This window comes from Hevea brasiliensis, chromosome 15 (assembly GCF_030052815.1).
Source record: "Hevea brasiliensis isolate MT/VB/25A 57/8 chromosome 15, ASM3005281v1, whole genome shotgun sequence".
Lineage (NCBI taxonomy): Eukaryota > Viridiplantae > Streptophyta > Magnoliopsida > Malpighiales > Euphorbiaceae > Hevea > Hevea brasiliensis.
Window position 1 is genome coordinate 62280079 of NC_079507.1, and position 24796 is coordinate 62304874.

The 24796-nt window shown below is 35.8% G+C and overlaps 2 protein-coding genes and 1 long non-coding RNA gene across 3 annotated transcripts; 1 reads left to right on the forward strand and 2 right to left on the reverse strand.

Annotated features, from left to right (window-relative positions):
* Positions 1–1258: 1258 nt before the first annotated feature.
* On the reverse strand, positions 1259–3149 carry LOC110671974 (probable polyamine transporter At3g13620). Its single transcript, XM_021834614.2, has one exon. It carries the CDS (start codon positions 2964–2966, stop codon positions 1569–1571), a length of 1398 nt encoding a protein of 465 aa, XP_021690306.2. The 5' UTR covers positions 2967–3149; the 3' UTR covers positions 1259–1568.
* Positions 3150–5484: 2335 nt separating this feature from the next.
* Positions 5485–7357, reverse strand: LOC131173992 (probable polyamine transporter At3g13620). The gene has a single exon (XM_058136982.1). The coding sequence runs from the start codon at positions 7230–7232 to the stop codon at positions 5769–5771; it is 1464 nt and encodes a 487-aa protein (XP_057992965.1). The 5' UTR covers positions 7233–7357; the 3' UTR covers positions 5485–5768.
* A 239-nt stretch (positions 7358–7596) lies between these two features.
* Positions 7597–10561, forward strand: LOC110671975 (uncharacterized). The gene is made up of 2 exons (XR_002498185.2): positions 7597–8077; positions 10009–10561. It is a non-coding gene; the product is annotated as an uncharacterized LOC110671975 (long non-coding RNA).
* The last annotated feature ends 14235 nt before the right edge of the window (positions 10562–24796 follow it).

The following is a 24796-nucleotide window of genomic DNA, read 5'->3' on the forward strand; positions in this document are numbered from 1 at the left end:
TATTATTATTGTCGTAAATTATCATATTAGAAAACCATAAAAATTAATCCTTACAAATCAGATGCACCTGATTTTTTTCTTTTCAATTTAATTTCAATGGTTTTGTTATTTCAATGGAAAATAAAGGAATTAATGCATAAAATTTTATTTAAATTAAAGATTGTACTTCAATTTTTTTTATAATTAATTTGACTTTGATTTAATTGAAACTTAAATTTTCATAGTTTTAAAAAAATTTTCTAATATTGAGGCAGAGGATAAAAATTTTCTTATTTTCTGTTATATGTAGGCCAAAATTGAGTAACAATGAAGCTCAGAGCATCTAAAGATTGACATCCGCCATCAAAAGCATCAGCTTGTTTTATGCCTTACAGAGAAAAACTTGGGAAAGTTTAAGGGATCATTAAAGGAAAGATATGCTCTTCATGCGACCATAACACTGACAATAAAGAAATGTCATTATGTCAAAGCAGAATCTCATTCTTGCTTTGGGTATATATATATAGTGTTGGATTTGCTTCTGATATAGAGGGGATTCTCAATTGATTTAAACCCAAAGGAATTTTAATAATTGTACCTTTTATTTGGAAATGACTTATGGTTGCTTAGTATTTAAGCAATTAAATTATTATAAATAAGATTACATATGATTAAAATGAGTAGCATTCTCACTGACTCATTTTTCTGTGTTAAATATCTTTACGACAAACTACTGTTGAAGTGAAAGTGGAATTTATATGATTAGGTAGATTCCTTGCCTTGCCGTTGTGTGCACGCAGAAGATGTCAATGAAGATGCCAAGAAAGACTTTTTATACAGGCTACCTTGGCTTGATTACATATTATTCATCTCACAAAGTTATGCTAAGTCCTCGATGCTTCGATTACTTTGCTTTAAAAATATATATATATATATATATATACTTTTTATATAATAATTTTCAACATCAGAAGTGCCCTCCCTGCTTTGTTTGAATCATCAAATTTCTTCTAATAATATAATATATGAAAGACAATTTCTGCCGCAATTCTGAACACATTTTCTATGTGAATGCTTTGAATGCCGTGTATCCTATTGGACTAATAATTTAGTGGTTGAATACACTTTTACATTACAAAAATTTAGGAGTTTGAATTTTTTTTTTTTTTCCAATGGAAATTTCAAACTTCTACTAATATAAAATCTATTACACAAATTGTCAGTTTAATGTGCTATTAAAATGATCCATAATTATGATTCCAAAATGCTAATAGCACAATTGTTACATAAATTCTTAGGATGAAGGACTAATATTCAAGGTAAAGCAGGAGAAGAGGAGAGGGACAAGAGGACATAAAAAATACTCAAACTACATTGTGCATTTTGGGAACTAAGTAAATTGTGGATCTTAAACCTTTAGATACAAGAAAACCCAATAAATTGTGCATCTTAATCCTAAGAAAACTCAGTGCCGGGTGCTTTTCATTTCAACTTCAACGTTGCTGATGAAAAGCTTGAGTACAGAGACTAACACTGTTTCCCTATTTGTTCACTTGTGAGACCAATTCAACCATGTATTTTGGCCTTTGTCATTCTTCAACAGCTTCACCACTGCTGTACTTGAAAAACTTCTTTGACTTGCAAAACTTCATGAGGAAATACCATCCAATGGCTCCCACAGTCATCAAGCCACTCACCAAATAAACAATCTTAGTAGCAATAAGCATTATCAGGACCAAAAACCCAGATGGTATCAAGCACATTATCACCAACCCTGGTAGCCTCATTGGAATCTTGTAAGGTCTCTTCAATTCTGGCAACTTTTTTCTCAACCAAATAAAAGAGGCAAATTCCAGCAACATTCCTAAACTATACAAGAAATTAGCTGATGAAATTATATCAGTAAAATTCATGTATGATACCCCAATTGTGATCAAAGTTGAGAGCAATACCCCCACCCAAGGAGTGTTAAACCATTTGGACCTTTTCGCAAAAAAGGTGGGCAGAAATCCTAAATCAGCCATACCAAGAAGCTGGTAAACACAGCTGCTCAATTGAGCCTCAAACAAACCTACGGCAGATAGTACAGCACCAACTTCAATCCAATATTTTAGCCATTTCCCTGCAATAATTTCTGCTGCAGTGGCATGGAACCCTGACTCCCATTCATTTTGATTCACAGAAACAGCTCCAATCACCGCGAAGAGAGGAATCAAGTAAGAAACGCAAGTGAAGATCACAGCTACAAATAGAGCCACAGGGAATGTTGTCTGAGGTTTATCTACTTCTCCAGCTAGAGTGCTGACACTGTCCCAAAAATTCAAGTTCCAGAAAAGAGTATTGAAGAACAAAGTCCAATCTTTCTTCACACCTTTTTGGCCTAAACTGAGCCATCTATGGGGATGAATCTTGGGGATTGCAATGAGAGACATGATTATGAAAGGAGAAAGAGAAACTATACCAAGCACAACAGCAACATAGCCAACTATGGTTAATCCAGTATAGTTGACAAAAGATAGAATAAGTGTCGAAATCAAAATGGCAATCTTTCGAGGCCAACCTGAATCCAATACAGGAAGTACCTTTTTCATATAATCAATGCAAAGGACTGGAAAGGCAGCGATATTAATGACACCACTCAGGAATTTCCACGACCCCATCAAGGATCCAAAAAAGGGGCCAAAAGCACGATCAGCCCATATAACAAATCCCCCATTTCCAGGATAGGCTGTGGAAAGCTCAGCTGTAATCAAAGCCTCAGGAATACTCCATATGAAAGGAAATATCAAGAAACCAAGAAGAGCATAGAGAGGTCCTGCAGCCTGGACAGCAGGTTCTTCACCATAAGGACCTCCAGCAACTTCAAAATAGATTAAGAAAACGAGAGGGACGAGGGTAAGTTTCTTTGGTAATTTGGTGGTGGTGGTTGCGGTGGTGATAGGGAGTTCCTCAGGCATAATATTTGGCGATTTTGGTGGAGTTTGCATGGTGGGTTCTGGCTTTGGATTTAGCTTATCTTGTGGAAAGGATGCTCAGAAGCTGTGTGATTGGATTTCTGCTCGCATAAATTGGAAAACGATTACTAATGCGTTTCTACGGATTCATATAAAGAAAGTGAAGCATGAGAGAGAATGGAGGCTGAGCCATTAGGGTTGTAGATAAGGGAGACACGCAGCTCTTTGGCTGAGAAAGTAAGAGTAGGGGGTGGCAACGGTCCGGTTTTGAACTGGAATCGAACTGAAATCGATTCGATCAAAATCGGATCAAAATTGATCAAAATCGAAATCGATTTTAAATCGGATTGAAACCGTCCTTCTGCGTTTTGGTTCAGGTTCATATTTTTTAGGAATCGTGAGCCGGCGATTCCAAACCAGATTAAATCGACTATTTCGAACCAGATTAAATAGGCGATTTAAATATAAAAAAATTCAATAAATATATTATGTCACTCTTAATTCATTTATATATCATCATTAATTCTCTACACAATTATTTTCTGCATTTTCTTTGATTCTTAATATTTTTTCAATTTTTCTCAAATTTTCTAAATAATTATTTTTTACACTCATTTTAATTTTCAATACTCTCTCGATTTTCCTACTTTATTATTTTATATACTTACTGAAATTTTTAATACTATCTCAATTACTTTGTTATTATTTTAAATCATCAATAAAATTTTCAATACTCTCTATTTTAATTTTTTTTCTTTTTTATAATTTTTAATTATCAATTATTATATAATTAAAAAAAAGCATGTAATAAAACTAGAAATTTTTATTTCTCTAAATCCTAAAGAGATATACAGGTAAAATTAAGTTCATACACTTTTTACTAATTTCTTTAAAAAAAATTAATTTCATCTATAATTTTTTAATCAGGATCAAGTCTTCATTTATTAAATTTTTCTTAAAGATAAATTTTTTTTTCTTATTTTATTTTAATTAAAAGATTTTTAAGAAAAATTAAAATATTTTTATAAAAATAACTTAAATTTTGAATCAATAAATTTTTTTTTTAATTTTTTTTATCTAAACTACTCTTAAATCATACATAAATCGCTTCTAAATTGTCCTCTAAACTGTTTTGAACCGTTATTTTTTGAACCGCCCTTCAAACAGTTTTAAATGAAGACTCGAACCGAAATTAGCCATTCAAAAATTATCTTCTAAATCGTTTTCTCACAGTTTAATTTAAATTTATAATTTTATTGACCCTAAATTGATGATTCAGAAATCATAACCGATAGCCACCCCTAACTCAGAGGTTCTTTTGAGAACGGAAACGCAAGATTATGGCCAGTGATAAGGAAGGAGGACTGGCGCTTGTCAGCTTGCCCCAACGTGTTGTCAGCGACAGTAACGTTTTTATATTACGATGGAGAAGTCAAAAAAATGGTTTGGCGACTACGTGCCATTGCCCAGTTATTAAGAAAAATTATCAATCCACGTCCTATTGTTATTGATTTTTTTTTTTCAGGTAATAATTTGATTTCAAATTTAAATTTCATTAACAAATTTATCTTATCACCAAAATTATCATTAATTTTTCAATTTTAAATAATTTAATTTTTAAAATTTTATTTATTAATAAAATAATTTATATAATAATATCTTATAAAATATTTAATTATTTAAATATAAAATAAATAATTACTTAAATATAAAATTTAAACATATAAACTATTTTATAAATAAAATAAAATTTTAAATACTAAATTATTTTAAATTAAAAATAAAAGTATAAACTTATTTATTAACGAAATTTAAATTTAAGAATCAAATTATTATTTAAAAATAAATTATAAATTAATTTATAAGTTTTGCTATAGTTAAAAAAACTTAATTATAATTTACTCAATTAAAAAATATCAATGCCTTTGCAACATAATAAAATTTTTTAATGAGTAATCATTAATTCAATAATCATGAATTTATCTCATAGTATAAGAAATTAAAATTTTAAATATTTATCTTCCTAACGAGAAAGGGAGATGCTCCAATATACAAAGTGAGTTTTCAAAAATTTTCTATTCCATCAAATTTTCCTTTTAAATTCTTTTTTTTTCATTATTGCCTAAATGAAAGCTCATCTAGGATAATATATTAAGCAAGAACATATAGTTTTGATAGTTATTTTATATTTTAATTTAAATAATTGGGTCACCATTTATGCTTAAAATCACTTAAATTGAGCTGAATTTTTTTAATTCATTAAAATATTTTTTAATGAAAGATATTTAGTCCACTATATTAATATATAAAATTTATGTCTTTTTGCAACATAAAGAGATTTCAAGTACTTTTAAAATGACTTTATCTTTAAAATTAATATTAATGTTGAACTTTGAACATTAAAATATGATTAAAAATTTAAAAATGAAAAATGCTTACAAAGGTCAATGACTTATAGGAGATTAATGTATAGGATGGATGGATTGTTTTGTGAACGTCTAAGTATTTTTGGCCCATAAGATTAAAACAATATTATTCAAGAATTTAATTAAAAAAAATAAACTATATACCATAATAATAAGGAGCCTTACTATGTCCAGCCACAAGGGAGAAAAATTAAAATAACACAACAGATATTAAAAAAAAAAAATTCTTTCATATTAAAAAAAATAAAAATAAAAACATATGTAGTAAATTGCAGAAAATTCAGTGCCAAGAGCCCTTCATTTCATTTCAACTTCAATGTTGCTGATTAAAACCTTATGTACAGAGGCTTGTTTGTTGTGGCTCTTTACTTGTTCATTTAGGATCTCACCAATTCAACCATCCCTTTTGTTATTCTTCAAGAGCTTCACCATTGCTATACTTAAACAACTTCTTTGACTTGCAAAACTTCATAAGGAAATACCATCCAATGGCTCCCACAGTCATCAAGCCACTCACCAAATAAACAATCTTTGTAGCAATTGCCATTATGAGCACTAAGAACGCAGATGGTATTAAGCACATTATCACCAATCCTGGCAGCCTCATTGGAATCCTGTAAGGTCTCTTCAATTCTGGCAATTTCCTTCTCAACCAAAGAAAAGATGCAAATTCTAATAACATTCCTAAACTATACAAGAAATTTGCTGATGAAATTATATCAGTAAAATTCATGTATGATACCCCAAGTATGATCAATGTTGAAAGAAGTATCCCTACCCAAGGAGTATTAAACCATTTGGACCTTTTAGCAAAAAAATTTGGCAGAAATCCTAAATCAGCCATTCCAAGAAGCTGGAAAGCAGTACTGCTCAATTGAGCCTCAAACAAACCTATAGCAGATAATGTAGCACCAACTTCAATCCAATATTTTAGCCATCTCCCTGCAATCATCTCTGCTGCAGTGGCATGAAATCCTGATTCCCATTCACTTTGATTCACAGAAACAGCACCGATCACCGCGAAAAGTGGTATGAAGTAAGACAAGCAAGTGAAGATCACAGCAACAAATAGAGCCAATGGAAATATTTTCTGGGGTTTATCTACCTCTCCAGCCAGAGTGCTGACATTGTCCCAAAAATTCAAGTTCCAAAAAAGGGTATTGAAGAACAAAGTCCAATCTTTCTTTACACCTTTCTGTCCTAAACTGATCCATCTATGGGGATGAATCTTGGGGATTGCTAAAAGGGACATGATTATGAAAGGAGCAAGAGAAACTATACCAAGCCCAACAGCAACATAGCCAACTATGGTTAATCCAGTATAATTGAGAAAAGATAGAATTATAGTGGAGACCAAAATGGCAATTTTTCGAGGCCAACCTGAGTTCAATGCAGGGAGTACCCTCTTCATATAATCAATGCAAAGGACTGGAAAGGCAGCGATGTTAATGACAATACTCAGGAATTTCCATGAACCCATCAAGGATCCAAAAAAAGGACCAAAAGCACGTTCGGCCCATATAACAAATCCTCCATTTCCAGGATAGGCAGTGGCGAGCTCAGCTGTAATCAATGCCTCGGGAATACTCCATATGAAAGGAAATATCAAGAAACCAAGAAGAGCATAAAGAGGACCTGCAGCTTGGACAGCAGGCTCTTCACCAAAAGGGCCACCAGCGACTTCAAAATAGATTATGAATATGAGAGGAAGGAGACTAAGTTTCTTTGTTAATTTGGTGGTGGTGTTTGCGGTGGTGACAGGGAGTTCCTGAAGCACATTTGACGATTCTGCCGGGGTTTGCATAGTGGGTTCTTGGCTTTGGGTAAGCCTATCAAATGTTGTGATGCTGTGTGATTGAATTTCTGCTTGCATAATTGGATCGAAAGAGAGAGAGTATTGAACAATCTATATCTATATGAATAGAATAGAAGCTGATCCTCCATGAACACTGTTTCTCAATTTGATTTTGGGAAATGCAATTACAAATTGATCCTTTGCCATATGGCTGTGGCCTTTGCAGTCTTTTGGAGCTTTCTGTCTTTTGACCTAGGGATCCTCTCTGTCTTTTTCGCTTTTTAGCTGTTCACGCTTTTACCCACACTGCCGTTACTTTACCTGTCGCGTCTCTTAGTCAAAACGACGTCGTTCTCTAAACCTGCTTTTTTGCATTTTTTCGTCTTTACGGTGATCTCCCCTTTATAACCCTGTGTTTTCTGTTATCTCTGAAGATATGGGTTGATACGATTAGATTTGGATAGATTTATTGCTCCATGCAGGAGATCTTCATTATTAAGAGAGAGAGAGAGAGGGGTGGGGGGTGGTGTGTGGTAGATGAGAGGGCGAGAAAGAGGGAGACACTCAGCCCTGTCTCCACCCTTAGAGCATCAAACTATCGTTCCACGACCACCGCTCCCTTCATCAGCGTCCAGAGAACCTCGTGGTACCAATCCGGCCGCCTGGGGTGGCCAGCAGCTGAAGATACAGTCAGGTCGGGTCACCTTGCCGCGAATACCAGGCCATTCAGTTGCAGTTTCCGTCATTTGAACCTCCTCAGAGCATAGCCAGCCACGGGCGACGTCCTGTCTGCAACTCCCGCGACCAGAGCTTTCTCCGACTCTTTGGGGATCTGTAATGTTTTGAATGTCGGCACTGGTTTTTTGTTGAAATCCAGCAGCTTTACCTGCATAGAGTTAATAACTCAAAATTTATTGAAACAGGTATACCCTCTAACTGATTTAATAGAGAAAAACTAGCAAATGGCACCAAAGCTTTGAATTCGAGTTCTTCCTTATTATTGATTGGAATTCTCTGTTTGCAGGAACGAGCCATTTTTTTGTTGAATCATCTTTTTTTTTTTAATTTTTAGTGTTTCTCAAATGCAATGAAAAAGATATCTTGGCTCTTGGACATGAAAGATATCAAGATTATCATGAAATCATGTGTTAGAATCATGATATCAAGATTATCAAGATTTATTTTACTATTCATTGGGATGAGTTTCGAAAATACAATTATTTTAGAACCAGGAAACACCAAATATCTATCAAGTCATTGATAAATGATGCAGGTAGAGAGCTGCTGTAATGGATATTCACTGTTTGGGATGCTTGTTATGTATTCTCTATCCAAAATCGGTTTTTAAAGTAATCATGATATCTTCATTGAAGGTTGTGTCCAAGAGTTGTAATGAGTAGCTCTTTCCTTGATTGTCAAAGAGTGTGCGCTACAGTAAAATTAGGAAGGTCTCTGAGTGCAATAATTTCATGCTAGTGTTTTTTTATGTTTGAATGCGCGCCAAACAGCTTTTCCTAAATGAATTAATTTCATACAGCATATGTGCTCTGGATAGGCTGTTTTTACTGGTAGTTTCTTTATTCTCTAAGTTCACTAGGTAACTTCAATATTGACATACTAGTTTTAAAGGGAAGAAGAATATGATGACTGCATTGGGGATCTGAACCCATGGAGGCTTAAGTGCTAACGTAAAATTGTCTTAATTTGTAGCAATAATCGATGTTGGACTAGTTTCAAATAGATGAACAAATAAATTTCTATTTTGTTTTGATTTTTGATCTGACGCAAGCTTTTAAGATCTGGAACTGTTCATGAACAACAACAAAGTTATTTTATGGCGTGTTTGCTATTACTGTTAAAATTGCTATTGAAAAAATCACTTTTTTAAATATACTATTTAAGTGCTAACATAAAATTGTCTTAATTTGTAGCAATAGTCGATGTTGGACTAGTTTCAAATAGATGAACAAATAAATTTCTATTTTTGTTTTGATTTTTGATGTGACGCAAGCTTTTAAGATCTGAAACTGTTCATAAACAACAATAAAGTTATTTTATGGCCTGTTTGCTATTGCTGTTAAAATTACTATTGAAAAAATCACTTTTTTTAAATATACTAGTTAGAGAGTGTTAAAAAATAATTAAAAATTAAATTTGATCAGTTTTAATTATAAAAACACTAAAATAACAAAATAGTTTTTTTTCAAATTGTTTTTCTTAATAGCATCTTTCACATTGAGTTTCAGAGCTTGAAATTGATTTTCTGAATAAAAGCATTATTTTAGACGTTGTTGAGAAAAGTAGTTTAGAAAAAACTGTTTTGCTATTTTGGTATTCTTATGACTAAAATTGATCAAATTTAATTTTTAATTATTTTTGAACACTTTTTAGTCTGTTTGTCAATTTTAATAGCGATGTCAAACAGACCATAAAATAATATTTTTATTCATAAGAGCAATTTCAAATTCTAAAACTTAATGCCAAATTGGCTTATGTTTGCCGGTAGAATACAAGCATAGTTTCGAAACATTTTAGTTCTTCCCTGAATTTTTATTTGGGGTGTATTGGCAGATGACAGTGTTATTTGTTTTCAGTTAGCTATTTTTCATTTTTAGTTGGTTCATTTTTCAGCTGCTACTTTTCAGTTTTAGGTAACTAATTTTAGTTGGTTAGGCAGTTACCAAAGTCAACATTGGTGGGCTTTCAGCTGGCAAGTTGTTTTAGTTTTCCCACTTTATTTGCTTTCTTCTTCCTTCATTTTATGTAAGGTTGGACAGTTTTATGTGATTGGCAATGAGAATTAATCTCTCTCTCCTGGTAATTGTTCCTGATTGCCAGATTCACTTTGTATCAGAGCAGGTTTCAAGAAACTGAATCCTTCAATTTTTTCTTGTTTCACAATCATGAAGAGAAAAAAAAATTCGGTTTCCAAGTCTTTAGCCGAAGCTGAATATAGGAGTATGGCAGTGCAGCAACTGTATGTGAGCTCTTTTGGATTTCTTGCGTGTTAAGAGATATGATGGTCCAAGTGCAGCTACCTGTTCCTTTCATGTATGACAACCAGGCAGCCATTCACATAGCTAGCAATCTTGTCTTCCATGAGACGACTAAGCATCTTGATATTGATTGCCATCTGGTCAGAGAACAATTGCAGAAAGGGTTGATTAAGCCTTGTCATCTTGCTTCTGCTCAGCAAGTCGCTGATGTCTTTACAAAGCCTCTAGGATCATCGTTCTCTTGTTTTCAAGTTGGGTCTGGTGTACCTTCCCCAAACTCCAACTTGAGGGGGATACTGGCAGATAACAAGAATTATTTATTTTTAATTAGCTACATTTCACTTTGTTAGCTAATTTTTAGTAACTAATTTATTATCATTTCAATTGATAATAGAATTTTTTTATTTAAAATAAATTTTAAAATAATAAAATTTATTCTTTTATTTAGAATAAATTCAAATTTACTTCATTCATATTCATACAACAGGAAATATATATATATATATATATTGTCCTCCTCTCGCTCATTCTTTTGCCTCTTCCCTCGTTATGCTTTTGTTCTTCGACCCAATTCCTTAATCTTCATGTGCACTGCTTGTTTTGAATAGAGAAGTACAGTGTTAACTAGCAAGGTTGGCTTCTACGATTTCCTCTTCTTCAACATCCTGTTGGAAATTTTTTAGTGCAATCTGCTCGAAGCCACTAGGGTATAGCCCTTTTCTCTTGTTCTGATAGGAACATCTTGAGTGTAATCCTTTCTTTTTGCTCAAAGTTCACATTAATTTCTACTCTTTTCTCCATTCTTTACTGTTTTCAAAATTTTCATCTGCTTTCCACGCCTCTACTATTTTCAAGTTTTCCATCTGCTTTCCACCCCTGTTTTTTCCACACTTACCTTTGTTTCAACCCTTCACATTAAATCCTTCCGCCAGAAACACAGAACTCATTTAATCCTTTTCCGTGATTATAAAACTACCTATAGCATTGAATATCCTTATCATGGAAGAGTTGGAACCATCAGTGGAGGTGTCAATCAACCGCGCCATGGATTGTGGCAAAATGGGACATAAGCTTAAAGAGTGCAGTTTCAAGAGAGAGAAAGAAGAAAGCAGCACTATGAGTTCTTTTAGGCTCTGTTTGGATGGAGTGAGAGGGTAATTAATGGGAGGGTAAGAGGGCATAAGGAGAGAAAAGGACAAGGAGGATTATGACAAAAAAAAAATCTCATGTTTGAAAATGAATGAATTAATGGAAAAGTAAGAAGAGAAAATACATATTTTTTATGTTTGGAAATAAGTGAAAATGAAGTAGATAACTATTAGAAGTATAAAAATATCATTTTCTATTAAATAAAAATTTATTCTTTAGAATGAATTATTTAGAAGAAAAAAAATGATAATTGAAGCATAATAATTATAGCAAATTAATAAAGAATAAATGATTTAACAACTGAAATTAAATAGAAAGATAAAACTAACTTTGTTTTTGCAAGAATTCAAAATATGAAAGAGAGTGGAGAAATCAGGTACGACTATATGAAAAAGAAGACATTTGTTTGTATTGATAAACTAGCTTTATTTTTAATGGATATAATTAAATTTTTAATAAAAAATTAAAAACATAATAAAAAAATAAAAAATAAAATTATTTTCAGCTTTCACTTCTTCTGATTAGACCTCATAAAAAAAATTAAAATTTGACGAGTAAGTAAAAGTAATGCACATTTACTTATCTTTACCCTTCGTTAACTTACTTTTTTTCCTAGTATAATAGTTACTTAGCTCCTTTTACTCTTATTTACCTTCTCTCACCCCATCCAAAATAGAGTTAAAAGACTGTTTTGGCCCTAAAAGCAATAACACTACACGCTGATCCTCCTTGGAGAACGCCAACCCTTACCTATCCAAACAATTAAACACCAAAATTTATGCCAACCCAGATATCTCCTATCCGTCATCTCACCCTACCTCAATCTATTAACAAACCCCATATCCAAATCCATCAAACACCACAACAAGAAACATTCACCGTAACCCCAAGCCCAAACAAGACCAAGCCAATATCGGAAGGAGAACTTACCTTTGAAGGTAAATCTGTTATGAACCAGAGATTTTTATTGCATATGAACAAGAATTATAGAGAAAGTGTACAGAAGAAGAATTACAGTAGAGAGAGAAGTTACAGAAGAGAGAGAATTACAAGAAGAAGAATTTGAGAGTAACTGATTTCACACCAGAATCTTCTAATACAATCTGTATTTATAATTCTCTAAGTATACTAACAAACTAGTAACAGAAATCCAACTCAGATGGGTCACGCGTACATCTGTTCCAATATCTTCAACTGCACTCCAAGAATCTGTTGTGCTCTTAGCTAAATCTCCCGCCTTCCTGTGACATCGTCGTTTCTTCCTTCTTTATTATCCATAGTTCCAATATGCATCGTTCCATTAAATTGGTCATTAACCCCCTGTTCTTGCTCCACACCGTTTCACACTCTTTCTTTAACTTCTCACATCCTTAAATCCATATCAATACTCCCTCCCCCCCTTAATCACCCTTGCCCTCAAGGAATCCAGGAAAACGAATACGTAAATCATCAGCAAATTTCCATGAGGCATCTGAAGGAGAATGATCTTTCCAGTGGATGAGAAGTTTAGTGGCAGCGGGATTTTGACGTTTAACCAAACGTCTATCAAGTATGGCTTGTGGCTGAAGTGGATTCGTGGAAAATACGGCAGGAATAGTGGAAGAAAAATTAATGGTTGATGAAGCTGGCTTAAGCTGAGACACGTGAAAGACATTATGAATAAGTGCATCTACAGGCAATTGAAGTTTGTAAGCCACTTTTCCTATCTTATCAATTATTGGAAAGGGCCCGAAATACTTTGGTTAAAACTTAGCATTGCCCTTAGGCATAGAACGCTGGCAGTAGCTCTACAACATTAGTAAGACCATATCACTAATAACAAACTCTGTCACTTCTATGCCTATCTGCCTGTTGTTTCATTCTATTGGCTGCTCTGGCCAAATGATGCTTAAGCAATTTGATTGAATTTTCACGGCCTCTCAATTGGATATCAACAGCAGCAATAGAAGAATCTTCAAGGAAGTATGGAATATGCACAGGAGGTGGAAAACCATATAATGCTTCAAACGGGGACATGTGAATAGTAGTATGGTATGATGTGTTATACCAATACTCAGCAAGTGATAACCAATTGACCTAGGAAATAGGGGAGTCTCCCACTGCACATCTAAGATATGTTTCCAAGCACCGATTTACAACTTCGGATTAGCCATCAGTCTGTGGATGGTATGCTATTGAGTATTGCAAACCAACACCTTGAAAAGCAAATAACTCTTTCCAAAAGCTACTAAGGAAAATTGGATCCCTATCAGAGGTAATTGTGAGAGGCATGCCATGTAACTTGAAAATCTCTTCCATAAATACCCTGGCCACTTGTTGTGCAGTATAAGGATGGAAGAGTGGAAAGAAATGAGCATACTTGGAAAGTCTATCCACTACTACAAAAATAACAAACTTGCCATGGACTTTAGGAAGACCTTCAATGAAGTCCATTGTAAGGTTTGTATAAAGACTCTTAGGCTCAGGAAGTGGTTGTAAGAGGCCTGGTGTAGCAATAGTTTCATACTTATAATGCTGGCAAGTATCACAACTCCTTATGAAATTTCGAATAGATTTCCACAATCCTAGCCAGTAGACAATAGCTCTCATTCTTCTAGCAGTAGCTTGAACTCCAGAATGTCCACTAATAGGGGATGTATGAAAAAATGTAAGGATCTTTTGTTTAAGAGAGTAATCATTTCCCACGACCAATTTGCCTTTCCTACGCAACTGATCAGAGTAGTAGGTATAAGAAATATGGGAAGAAGGATCAACTTGAAGGTCTGAAATTAGCTGCTGTAAAGTAGGATCAGAATACCATGATTGACTAATCAAATCCATCAATTCGGAAGTCAATATAAAAGTATTTAAAGCATATACAGAAGTGCTCTGCATTCGGGAAAGAGCATCTACAGCTACGTTCTCCTTACCCCTCTTTTACTGAATCTCATAATCAAATTATTGTAGCTTCGCAAGCCAAACCTGCTGAGTAGGTTTAGTTAATCGATGCTCCATTAAGTATTTCACAGGTTGGTGATTTGTTTTTATTATGAAATGCTTAGGAAGAAGAAAACACTCCCATTTTTTTTACTGCAATCAGAATAGCCAGCATATCTCTGTCATAAACTGACAATTGTTGATGTCTTGGAGAAAGAGTTTTACTGATATAGGCCAATGGATGACCATCTTGAAGTAGCACAGCACCAATCCCACCACCCGAAGCATCTGTTTCTATGACAAAGACTTTAGAAAAGTCTGGTGGTGCAAGCCCAGGAGCAGAAATCATGGATGCTTAGAAGAACTCAAATGCCTTTTGTGCTAGAGGATTCCGATGAAAATAATCCTTCTTAAGCAATTCTGTTAAGGGCTTAGCAACCTGTCCATATCCTTTAATAAATCTCCTATAATATCCTGTCAATCCCAGGAAACCTCTTAATTGCTTAAGGTTTGTAGGAAGAGGCCAATTAACAACTGCTGCGACCTTAGCAGGGTCTGTTTGAACTCCAGCAGCTGAAATTAAATGCCCTAAGTACTCCACCTTCCCACATCCAAAAGAGCAATTGCTTTGTTTGGCTTGCAAATGATGCTTCCTCATTTCCTTAAGGACCAGTGCAAGGTGTTGAAGATGCTCAACAGGTGATGAACTGTACACCAATATATCATAAAAAACAACCAATAAAAATTTCCTTAAAAAAGGTTTAAAAACTGCATTCATTAAAGCTTGAAAGGTCGATGGGGCTTTGGTCGACCCAAAGGGCATGACTAAAAATTCATAATGCCCTTCATGAGTCTTGAAAGCAGTTTTGTGGATATCAGGTTCATCCATTCTTATCTGCCAATAACCAGATCTTAGATCCAATTTGGAGAATATTATAGCAGATCCCGATTCATCTAAGAGCTCTTCAACGTGGAAATCCATATACATTTATTATTTATTATTATTTTATTTTAATTAGCTAATAATAATTTAATATATTTATAAAAATATATATATTTTATTTGATGGTCTGCTTATTTATTTTTAGATATATATATATATATATATATATATATATATATATATATATATATATATATATTATTTTTGAAATTAAATATATATCTGTAATCTGAACAACCCAGTTCAATAATAACTCTTATCCCATTCTACACCTAATAGAACTCTTGAAATATATATATATACCCTAATCATCTATTCTGCTAAACTTTGCTCTCAAAACCTGTTTGTCACCTCCTTTTTCTATCAAATACTCTCAACAAAGAATCCCTAAATTTTTACTTCTCTATTTATCACATTCGATTATGTTTTCAAGGTAAAAATTCTCATTCTTTATTCAATAATAGGTGAATTTGATTTTATTTTCTTTCATTAATTTGTTACAACTACCCTAGAAATTTATTTATTTATTTATTTATTTTTGATCATTAGTATTAAATTGGGTTAATCATAATTACTGTTGGATAATAATTAATTATTATATATATGAACTGGACGCATGGTGGGAGGGACGAGAGGCTATTACGGCTTTATATATATATAAATATATATATATATATATATATATATATATATATATTTATATATATATATAAATAAAAGTTATTATATTTTATTATTATTTGATATTTTTCTTTAATATTTTGGGTGTGTAGGAGATTTGAATATTCAATCAGTCAGTTGAAATTGTCTCTCTTCCATTGAAATAACTATTGTCTTGGAGGTTCCAGGTGAATGGTAATTATAGTACATGGCACCGTTTTAGTCTCTTTTAAAATTTCTTAGCATTAAGTTTGTTATTAAATGAAATTTTAAATCAATATTTTAACAAATATTTTATATGTGATATTCTAGAGTTTTATTTTATTTTGATTTTGATTAAATAATTGATTTTGTCAACTATCTCTGTATTAGACCCATTAGAATTTCAGGAACAGGCCTTTAATGTATTTATATTGATTGATATTTGACTATAAAATTTACTAATGTGTTACTGAATTGATTTGAGATTGATTTGATTGACTCTCTGAAACTATTGAAATACACTATTGGAATTGCACTATCAGTTATTATTTGCTATCTGAAATTTTTTATTGATTTTGATTGATTTGTACAAATTGATTTTCTATTTTGAATTGGTACCTGTGCCCAGTATTTGTTTCTGTTATCTGGCCCCGCCGTGTGGACTATCACGTTATTAGGTTGCATTGTCGAGTCATGCATCATTGCAGTTTATGGTTTGCATTAGTATCATATGCATTGATATTTGTGAAGGAGGAGGAAGGTATCTAATATCTGGTAGCGCGCTTACCATCTGGCCTTTGGTGATGTGGGGTATCATCACCCTGGTGCACTGTACCATAAAATTTTTATGGAATGAATTTATTTTATATATATGTTTTATGAAATTATTTTATTAATGATTTTGACAGCATGAGCATAATTTTATTGAATAGAAAATTTATTATGAAATTAATCAAGCGTGCACTTTGTTCTATTCCGTTGTATGCTATAATTATCATTCATCGAGCATCTAGCTCAAACCACGTTTTCTCATGCATTATCTGCTTTTGGATCGGAGAATTCTACAGCTGATCCAAATATTCAGTCCATTTTCTAGAGAGGGACAACTTTGATTTGTTCTCATGGTATGCCCGAATTCATGTTTTCTCGGGCTAATAATTAGTTTAGTTTATTGAACAGTTTAAGTTTTTATTTGAAATCTGTAGAGACTCCGCAGTTTACCTATGGGATATTTATGATGTTTATTCAGCATTTTATTTATTTGGATTTTGTCTATTTTTGGGATTAGTGAGTGACAATATATTCATTCAAGATACTCTGATAAGGCTTGCATAATTTAAGAATACTTAAATTATGCGCCGGTCACGGTTCAGAATTTTGGGTCGTGACAAAGTTGGTATCAGAGCTCGGTTGAGGTCTAGTAAACTTGCGGAGCATAGGATCCTTAACGTCTTTTCAGTTTATCATTGCTTCAGATATCTGCGTCCTTCGTACTTTTTCACCTGTCTTAATTTGGCTCACATTTTCAAATTTAATGCTTGTTTATTAAAATGAATAGGTGCCTGGGTCTGTTAGACGTAAGAGGAGAACTAGGGCCAAGGGTCTTAATGGTGCAAACCTTAATCCAACAAGGGAGGTACCACCTCAAACTATTAATCAGACATCTGAACAGATGCCTATGGCTAAGACTGGGGCACAACCATTCCAATTAGCTACTGCAGCTCAAGCACCTAGGGTTGGTCAAGTTCTTGGCGGATCCGCGGCGGATTGCATGCGATGAATCGTCTTTATTAATACTATAGCTGAGTACCTTACAACTCAACCACAGCAACCAGTGGTTAGCTCTACTTCAGCACCAGCTCAGGATAGGGCTCGATTCCTTGACTCTACAGATTTTCTCAAGCTAAAACCAAAGGAGTTCACTGGAGAGGATGCATTAGCTGATCCCTTAGATTTTCTAGATGACATGGAGAGGTGTTATGACACTATGGGTTGTAGTAGTGCTAGGATGGTGATGTTGGCAGGAAATCAGCTTAAGGGAGTTGCTCGTGAGTGGTATATCTCTAAGAAGAATGGGTGACCTGAAGGTTCTATCCTCTGGCCTGAATTTCACTCTCTCTTCTTGGAGTGATTTCTCCCTCCTAGTGTTCAAAAGGCTAAGGCTTTGGAGTTTGAAACCTTGAAGCAAGGTAAAATGACAGTTACAGAGTATGAGATGAAGTTTACCAAATTATCCCGTTTTGGTAAACACTTGATTCCAAATGAGGAGAAGAAGGCTCGCAGGTTTGAAAGGGGCTTACGAGATAGGCTAATTGATCGTGTAGCTCCTTTACGACTACCTAAATATGAGGAGGTGGTTGATTGGGCTAGACAGATAGAGATGTATGATGATGAACGTTGGGCTCATGAGCAACGCAAGCGGTTTAAGAAAGATAGTCAAGGTAATCAATTTAATAGAGGACAAAGTCATCAGGGTTCTTATCAGGATAATAAGCAGGGTTCTTAGTCTACAGTTGGTAATAGGGCACATCAATCTGGAGTTGGTCAAGGACGTGAGCAGAGGACACATGCAGGGAATGCTCGGTATAACCAGATTAGCACTGAGCCTATTACCACTCTTTGTCAGCATTGTGGTAAGCCACATAAGGGCACTTGTCATTGGGTCACTGGAGCATGCTTTGGTTGTGGACAGTTGGGACACCATAGATAGGACTGTCCTACTAGTGAGACAACTCAAGGTGCTGGTCAAGCAACACATTCTGCTCCCTCTTAGGTTCAACCAGTTTCACAGTATAGTGGTAGAAGTCAGGGTTTTGGTGGTCGTAGACAAGGTGGTAGAGGTTCTGGTGGTAGAGGATTTGCTCAAACTCAGGGACAGACATCTGGTAGTAGAGGTCAAGCTAGAGTTTTTGCTTTGACTCAGCAGGATGCTCAGGCATCTAATGCAGTAGTGACAGGTACACTTCCTATTTGCTCATTTGATGCTAAAGTACTGTTTGATCCTGGTTCCAGTCATTCCTTTGTTTCTCCATACTTTTCCATAAGATTTAGTACACCACCTACTTTGTTAGAGTATCCTTTATCTGTATCAACACCTATGGGGGATGCAATAGACACTGATATGGTGTATAGGGGATGTATAGTTCACATTGGAGATAGGGAATTAGCTGCAGATCTTGTTTCCTTGGATATATTTGAGTTTGATGTGATTTTAGGCATGGATTGGTTAGCCACTTATCACGTTTCATTGGATTGTCATAATAAAGTTGTACTCTTTAAAATTCCTGGGGAGGCAGAATTTCAATTTCAGGGAGATCGCAGTATGGCCTCTAGTAATCTTATCTCTGTAGTGAGTGCTAGACGATTATTGCGAAAGAGGTGTAAAGGTTATCTAGCTTATGTTAGAGATGTTCAGGTAGAAGGTGCAGGTTTGGAGAATGTTGCAGTGGTTAAGGAGTTTCCTGATGTGTTTTCAGAAGATTTATCAGGTTTACCCTCGGAGCGAGAGGTAGAGTTTGGTATAGACTTAGTTCCTAGAACTGAGCCCATATCTATGCCACCTTATCATATGGCACCCGCAGAACTTAAGGAGTTGAAGGAGCAACTACAGGACCTACTAGATAAGGTTTACCCCCGGAGTGAGAGGTAGAGTTTGGTATAGACTTAGTTCCTAGAATTAAGCCCATATCTATGCCACCTTATCATATGGCACCCGTAGAACTTAAGGAGTTAAAGGAGCAACTACAGGACCTACTAGATAAGGGGTTTATTCGCCCTATTGTTTCTCCATGGGGTGCTCCTGTGTTATTTGTACGGAAGAAGGATGGGTCTTTGAGAATGTGCATTGATTATAGGCAATTGAATAAGGTAATTGTGCGTAATAAGTATCCTCTTCCACGCAAAGATGACCTGTTTGACTAACTTCAAGGTACAAAGTATTTTTCCAAGATTGATCTTCGATCTGGGTATCATCAATTGAGGGTCAAGAAAGAAGACATACTTAAGACGGCTTTTAGGACTAGGTATGGACACTATGAATTTCTTGTAATGTCTTTTGGTCTTACCAATGCTCTGGCCGCTTTTATGGATCTCATGAATAGAGTTTTCAAGCCTTTCTTAGATCAATTTGTTATAATGTTCATCGATGACATTCTAGTATACTCAAAGAGTAAGGAGGAGCATGAGCAGCATTTGAGAATTGTCCTTCAGACCTTACGAGAACACAAGCTATATGCCAAGTTCTCAAAATGTGAGTTTTGGTTAGATAGTGTGGCCTTCCTAGGCCATACAGTATCTAAGGATGGGGTGTGCGTTGATAAGAAGAAAGTTGGTGCTTCATTGGCCTAGACCCACAACTGTGTCAGAGATTCGTAGTTTCGTGGGTTTAGCAGAGTATTATAAACGATTTGTTCAAGACTTCTCTCGTATTGCAGCACCTTTAACTAAGTTGACACAGAAGAATGTGAAATTTCAGTGGTCTGAGGCTTGTGAGAAAAGTTTTCAGGAGCTTAAGACTCGTTTAACTACAGCACCAGTGTTAGCCCTTCCATCTGGATCAGGGGGTTATGTAGTATATTGTGATGCTTCTAGGATTGGTTTAGGATGTGTTTTGATGCAGCATGGACGGGTTATTGCATATGCTTCTCGTCAGTTGAAAAGGCACGAGCAGAATTATTCAACTTATGATTTGGAAATGGCTGCAGTAATTTTTACTTTGAAAATCTGGAGGCACTATCTGTATGGTGAGACTTGTGAAATCTTCACTGACCACAAAAGTCTCAAATACATTTTTAACCAACGTGATTTTAATCTTAGGCAAAGGAGATGGGTAGAATTGCTGAAGGATTATGATTGTCACGACCCAACCTATGGGCCGGACCGACACTAGGACCTGGGCCAGCCTAAAGCCCCCGAGGCCCGTAGTAAGCCTTAACTATTCATTTACCCAACTCTAAGGCCCATTTGGGCCCAATTTCAAGAAACCAACCGGACAGAGTCCGGCCATAAAATGGACCTACCAACGGGGAGTTTTTGACTCACCCGACCTGTAAACACAATAAACAATCCATTGGGGAGCTCAGCTCACCCTCCACATACTCATATCATCATAATGATAAATGGGAGCTCAGCTCCCTCATCCAGTCCATCAAACATGCATATAATAATTTTACAGGTCCACAATAATAATTTAGTTTACAGACCCAAATCAAATAAACATTTCTAACACATGCGAAAATTCTAGGAGTTTATAGAATTACACAAACATAAATAAATAACCTGCGAGGGAGAAAAGCAGGTTAACCTCAAAAATATCCTCCTGTGGCCTGGAAAAAATATTGAACAGGAGTGAGCACTCTACTCAGAGAGCAAAATATCAATTTTAACCATAATCTCTATAACTATCTAGAACTAATGCAACCTGTGGAGTGAAATGCAACAGCAATAATATTTTCACATCATAACAGCAAAAAGGTAATTTGGAGTACTCACGCACTCTGTAACATCAATCATAATATATGGAAGCTGATCCCCTATACAGCTCTCTTAAATCCAACTTTGGTGCCTGAAGAACTCATTTCGGACTTCCACTTAATAACCAAATCGGGGTCCCAGCGAAGAACTCAAGCCGTGTCTACCCCGAAGGACCGGGTCCCAGCGAAGATCTCAAGCCGTGTCTACCCGTCCTATCCATAGTCCACACCACATCACACGCACGCCAACGCACGCACACTGCTCCAAATTACCACAACAACATCCATGGCACTTTTACAGTTATGAATGCAACATAAATCGTGCCTAGAATTTATCTACATAGATATATGCATATAAGTGATGCATGGGCATGCTTGAACATATAATAATATCGAAATTACAATTAAAATTAATATTTTACTCACAGACTTGTGGTGGTCACCGAGTAGTGGGCGGAGGAAGAAGGCATCGGCTCACACGACAATTTTATTACAATCATTTAATAAATTTGACTCAATACAAACAAAGAAAAGACCAAATACGTCCTAAGTCGTGCGAAAATCGTGAGTCTCCCTATACCTAGGACCTACCCAACCTGCAAAAGGGCTCAAAACACACTTCTATATTCACAATCCATATGTCCACAACTCAATCCCATCACACAGCCCCTCCTGGGCCCATCAAATCAATCATCCATCACAATATGTAAAATTTCAATTTAGTCCTTATAATTGACCATTTTTGCAAAAACTGCCCAAATCGGCTCTAAAAATTCTAAAACTTTGCCCCGCGGTCCTTAGCAATATTACTAAGCGATTGCAAAAAGAATCATAATTTTCTAAGCTACCACGAATATTTTATGGATTTTTAATCCTATTTAAGCACTAGAAAATTACGTAAAAACAAGGTTCGGGTTTACCTTTGCCAATTCCGACTTCGGGGATGCGCTCGGGACGTCTGACAATGGGGGGGTAGCCAAAACCTCGGTCCAATTCGGAGACTTTTCCGGTAACGGGTCTGTCTGGCCGGAAATTCACAGACCCGATCAATTGTCGAATTTCCGCGAATTGAGAATACCTACACGAAGCCCATAACACGGGGGTTAGTACATAAATTTTTCAGAATTTTCTAAGCTCATTTAATGATCAGAAAAACACTGCGAAGTTCCGTGGGACCCACTGAAAAACGGTGTCGGAAAATTTTGAAATTTATATCCCCGCGAAGCTCTCGACGAGTGGAGCGCTCTGGTACTCTCGGTTTTCTCGTGGGGTTCACGGTTTGCGAGAAATCTAGCCCAAAAGTCGAAATGGGCTAAAAACTTCCCGGGCAAAAATCAGACAAATCGCTTGATGGATTTCGGTGTTCTTGGTGTCTATGGAAAGCTCTCGACGAGTAGATGATTTTAGACACAAGATCCAGTCCTATTGGTGGCCGAATCAGCCAGATTTCGGCCGGGAAGACCAACAGCCGCACGCGCGCGTCGCTCAACTTCGGGTGACGTTTTCCGGCGTTTCAGGCGGTGGCCGGCAGTGGGGGAGGGCCAAGGTGGGGCGCCGGCGAGGTGGGGAGGCAGGGGAGGTGGCGGCGCGGTAAGGGGAGGAGGGAGGAGAGAGAAAAGAGAGAGAGAAGGGAGAGAGGTCGATGCGCGCGAGAGGAAGAAGGAAGAAAAAGAAAAGGCCGGTCCGATTCGACCGGTCCGATCCGGTCCAGTTCGATTCGGCCGGTCCGATTCAGGATACAAAATTTTGAATTTTTACTCTGCCTCGGGACCAAAAACGAGGTCCAAAAATTCCGAAAAAATTCTAGAAAACTCAGAAAAATACGTAGACTCCAAATATATTTTTAGTTTTGCCATGTGGTCTTTAAATTAATTTTTAAAAATCATCAAGTTTATATTTTTGAAAAATCGAACCCGATTTTTAAAATCCGAAAAATCTCAAAAAAATTCCTAAAATTTAAATAAAATTAAAATACCAAAAATGCTCATAAAATAATAAAATTTAAAATTTTTGGGTGTTACAATGATTGCACCATACAGTATCACCCTGGAAAGGCTAATGTGGTGGCTGATGCTCTAAGCAGGAAGTCTTCTGGTAGTTTAGCCCATATATCTACCAAGATGAGGCCTCTGATTGGTGAATTACATGGGCTGCTAGATCAAGGAGTAGAGTTTGAAATCATAGCTGGATCATTTTTAGCACATTTTCGAGTTAGGCCTATCTTAATTGATCGAATTAAGGCTGCTCAAAAGAGGGATTCTCAGCTGTGTGAGATTATAGATAGTATTCATCAGGACCAAGCTCAAGGGTTCATGTTGAGTGATGATGGAGTTCTTAGTTATGGCACTAGACTTTGTGTCCCCAATGTTGATGAGTTGAGAAGAGAAATCATGGAGGAGGCACACCATTCTGCTTACACAGTACACTCAGGTTCAACTAAGATGTACCGTGATTTAAGGGAGCATTATTGGTGGGGTGGCATGAAGAGGGATATTGCAGACTTTATTGCTAAATGTTTGACTTGTCAGCAGGTTAAGGCAGAACATCAGAGACCATCTGGGTTACTTCAGCCATTGCCTATTCCCGAGTGGAAGTGGGAGCATATTGCTATGGACTTTGTTATGGGTTTACCTAGTACACGAGGTGGTTACAATGCAAAATGGGTAATAGTGGACAGATTGACAAAATCTGCTCATTTCCTTCCTGTGAAGACTACATATGACTTTGCTAAACTTGCACAGTTGTATATAAACAAGATTGTTAGTCTTCATGGAGTTCCAGTTTCCATTGTCTCTGATCGTGGTACTCAGTTTACTTCTCGATTTTGGAAGAAATTCCAAGAAGCTTTAGGAACACGAGTAGACTTTAGTATTCCTTTTCATCCTCAGACGGATGGACAGTCAGAAAGGGCCATACAGACATTAGAGGACATGCTTTGTGCATGCGTTATGGATTTTGGTGGCTGTTGGGATCATCATTTGCCTTTAGTGGAGTTTGCTTATAATAACAGTTATCAGGTAAGTATAGAAATGGCTCCATATGAGGCATTATATGGTCAAAAGTGTAGGTCACCGCTTTGTTGGGATGAAGTTGGAGAAAGAAGGCTTACTAGACCAGACTTGATACAATTAACTTCAGAGAAGGTTCGACTAATTCGTGATCGACTTTTGACTGCTCAAAGTCAACAGAGAAGTTATGCTGACCCTAAGCGTAAAGATGTAGAATTTATGATTGGTGATTATGTATTTCTGAGAGTTTCCCCTATGAAAGGAATCATGAGGTTTGGGAAGAAAGGGAAGCTTAGCTCTCGTTTTGTTGGTCCATTTGAAATTTTGGAGAGAATTGGAGCAGTTGCTTACCGTTTAGCCCTTCCACCTAGTTTTGCACATGTACATCCAGTTTTCCATATTTCTATGCTTAGGAAGTATGTACCAGATCCATCTCATGTTTTACAACCTCAAACCATGCAATTTAGGGATGATATGTCATATGAGGAGCAACCAGTAAAGATTTTAGATCGACAAA

Bases quoted from the DNA above. Each gene is read 5' to 3' on its own strand.
- LOC131173992 (XM_058136982.1), bottom strand. From the start codon at position 7,232: ATGCAAGCAGAAATTCAATCACACAGCATCACAACATTTGATAGGCTT.
- LOC110671974 (XM_021834614.2), bottom strand. From the start codon at position 2,966: ATGCAAACTCCACCAAAATCGCCAAATATTATGCCTGAGGAACTCCCT.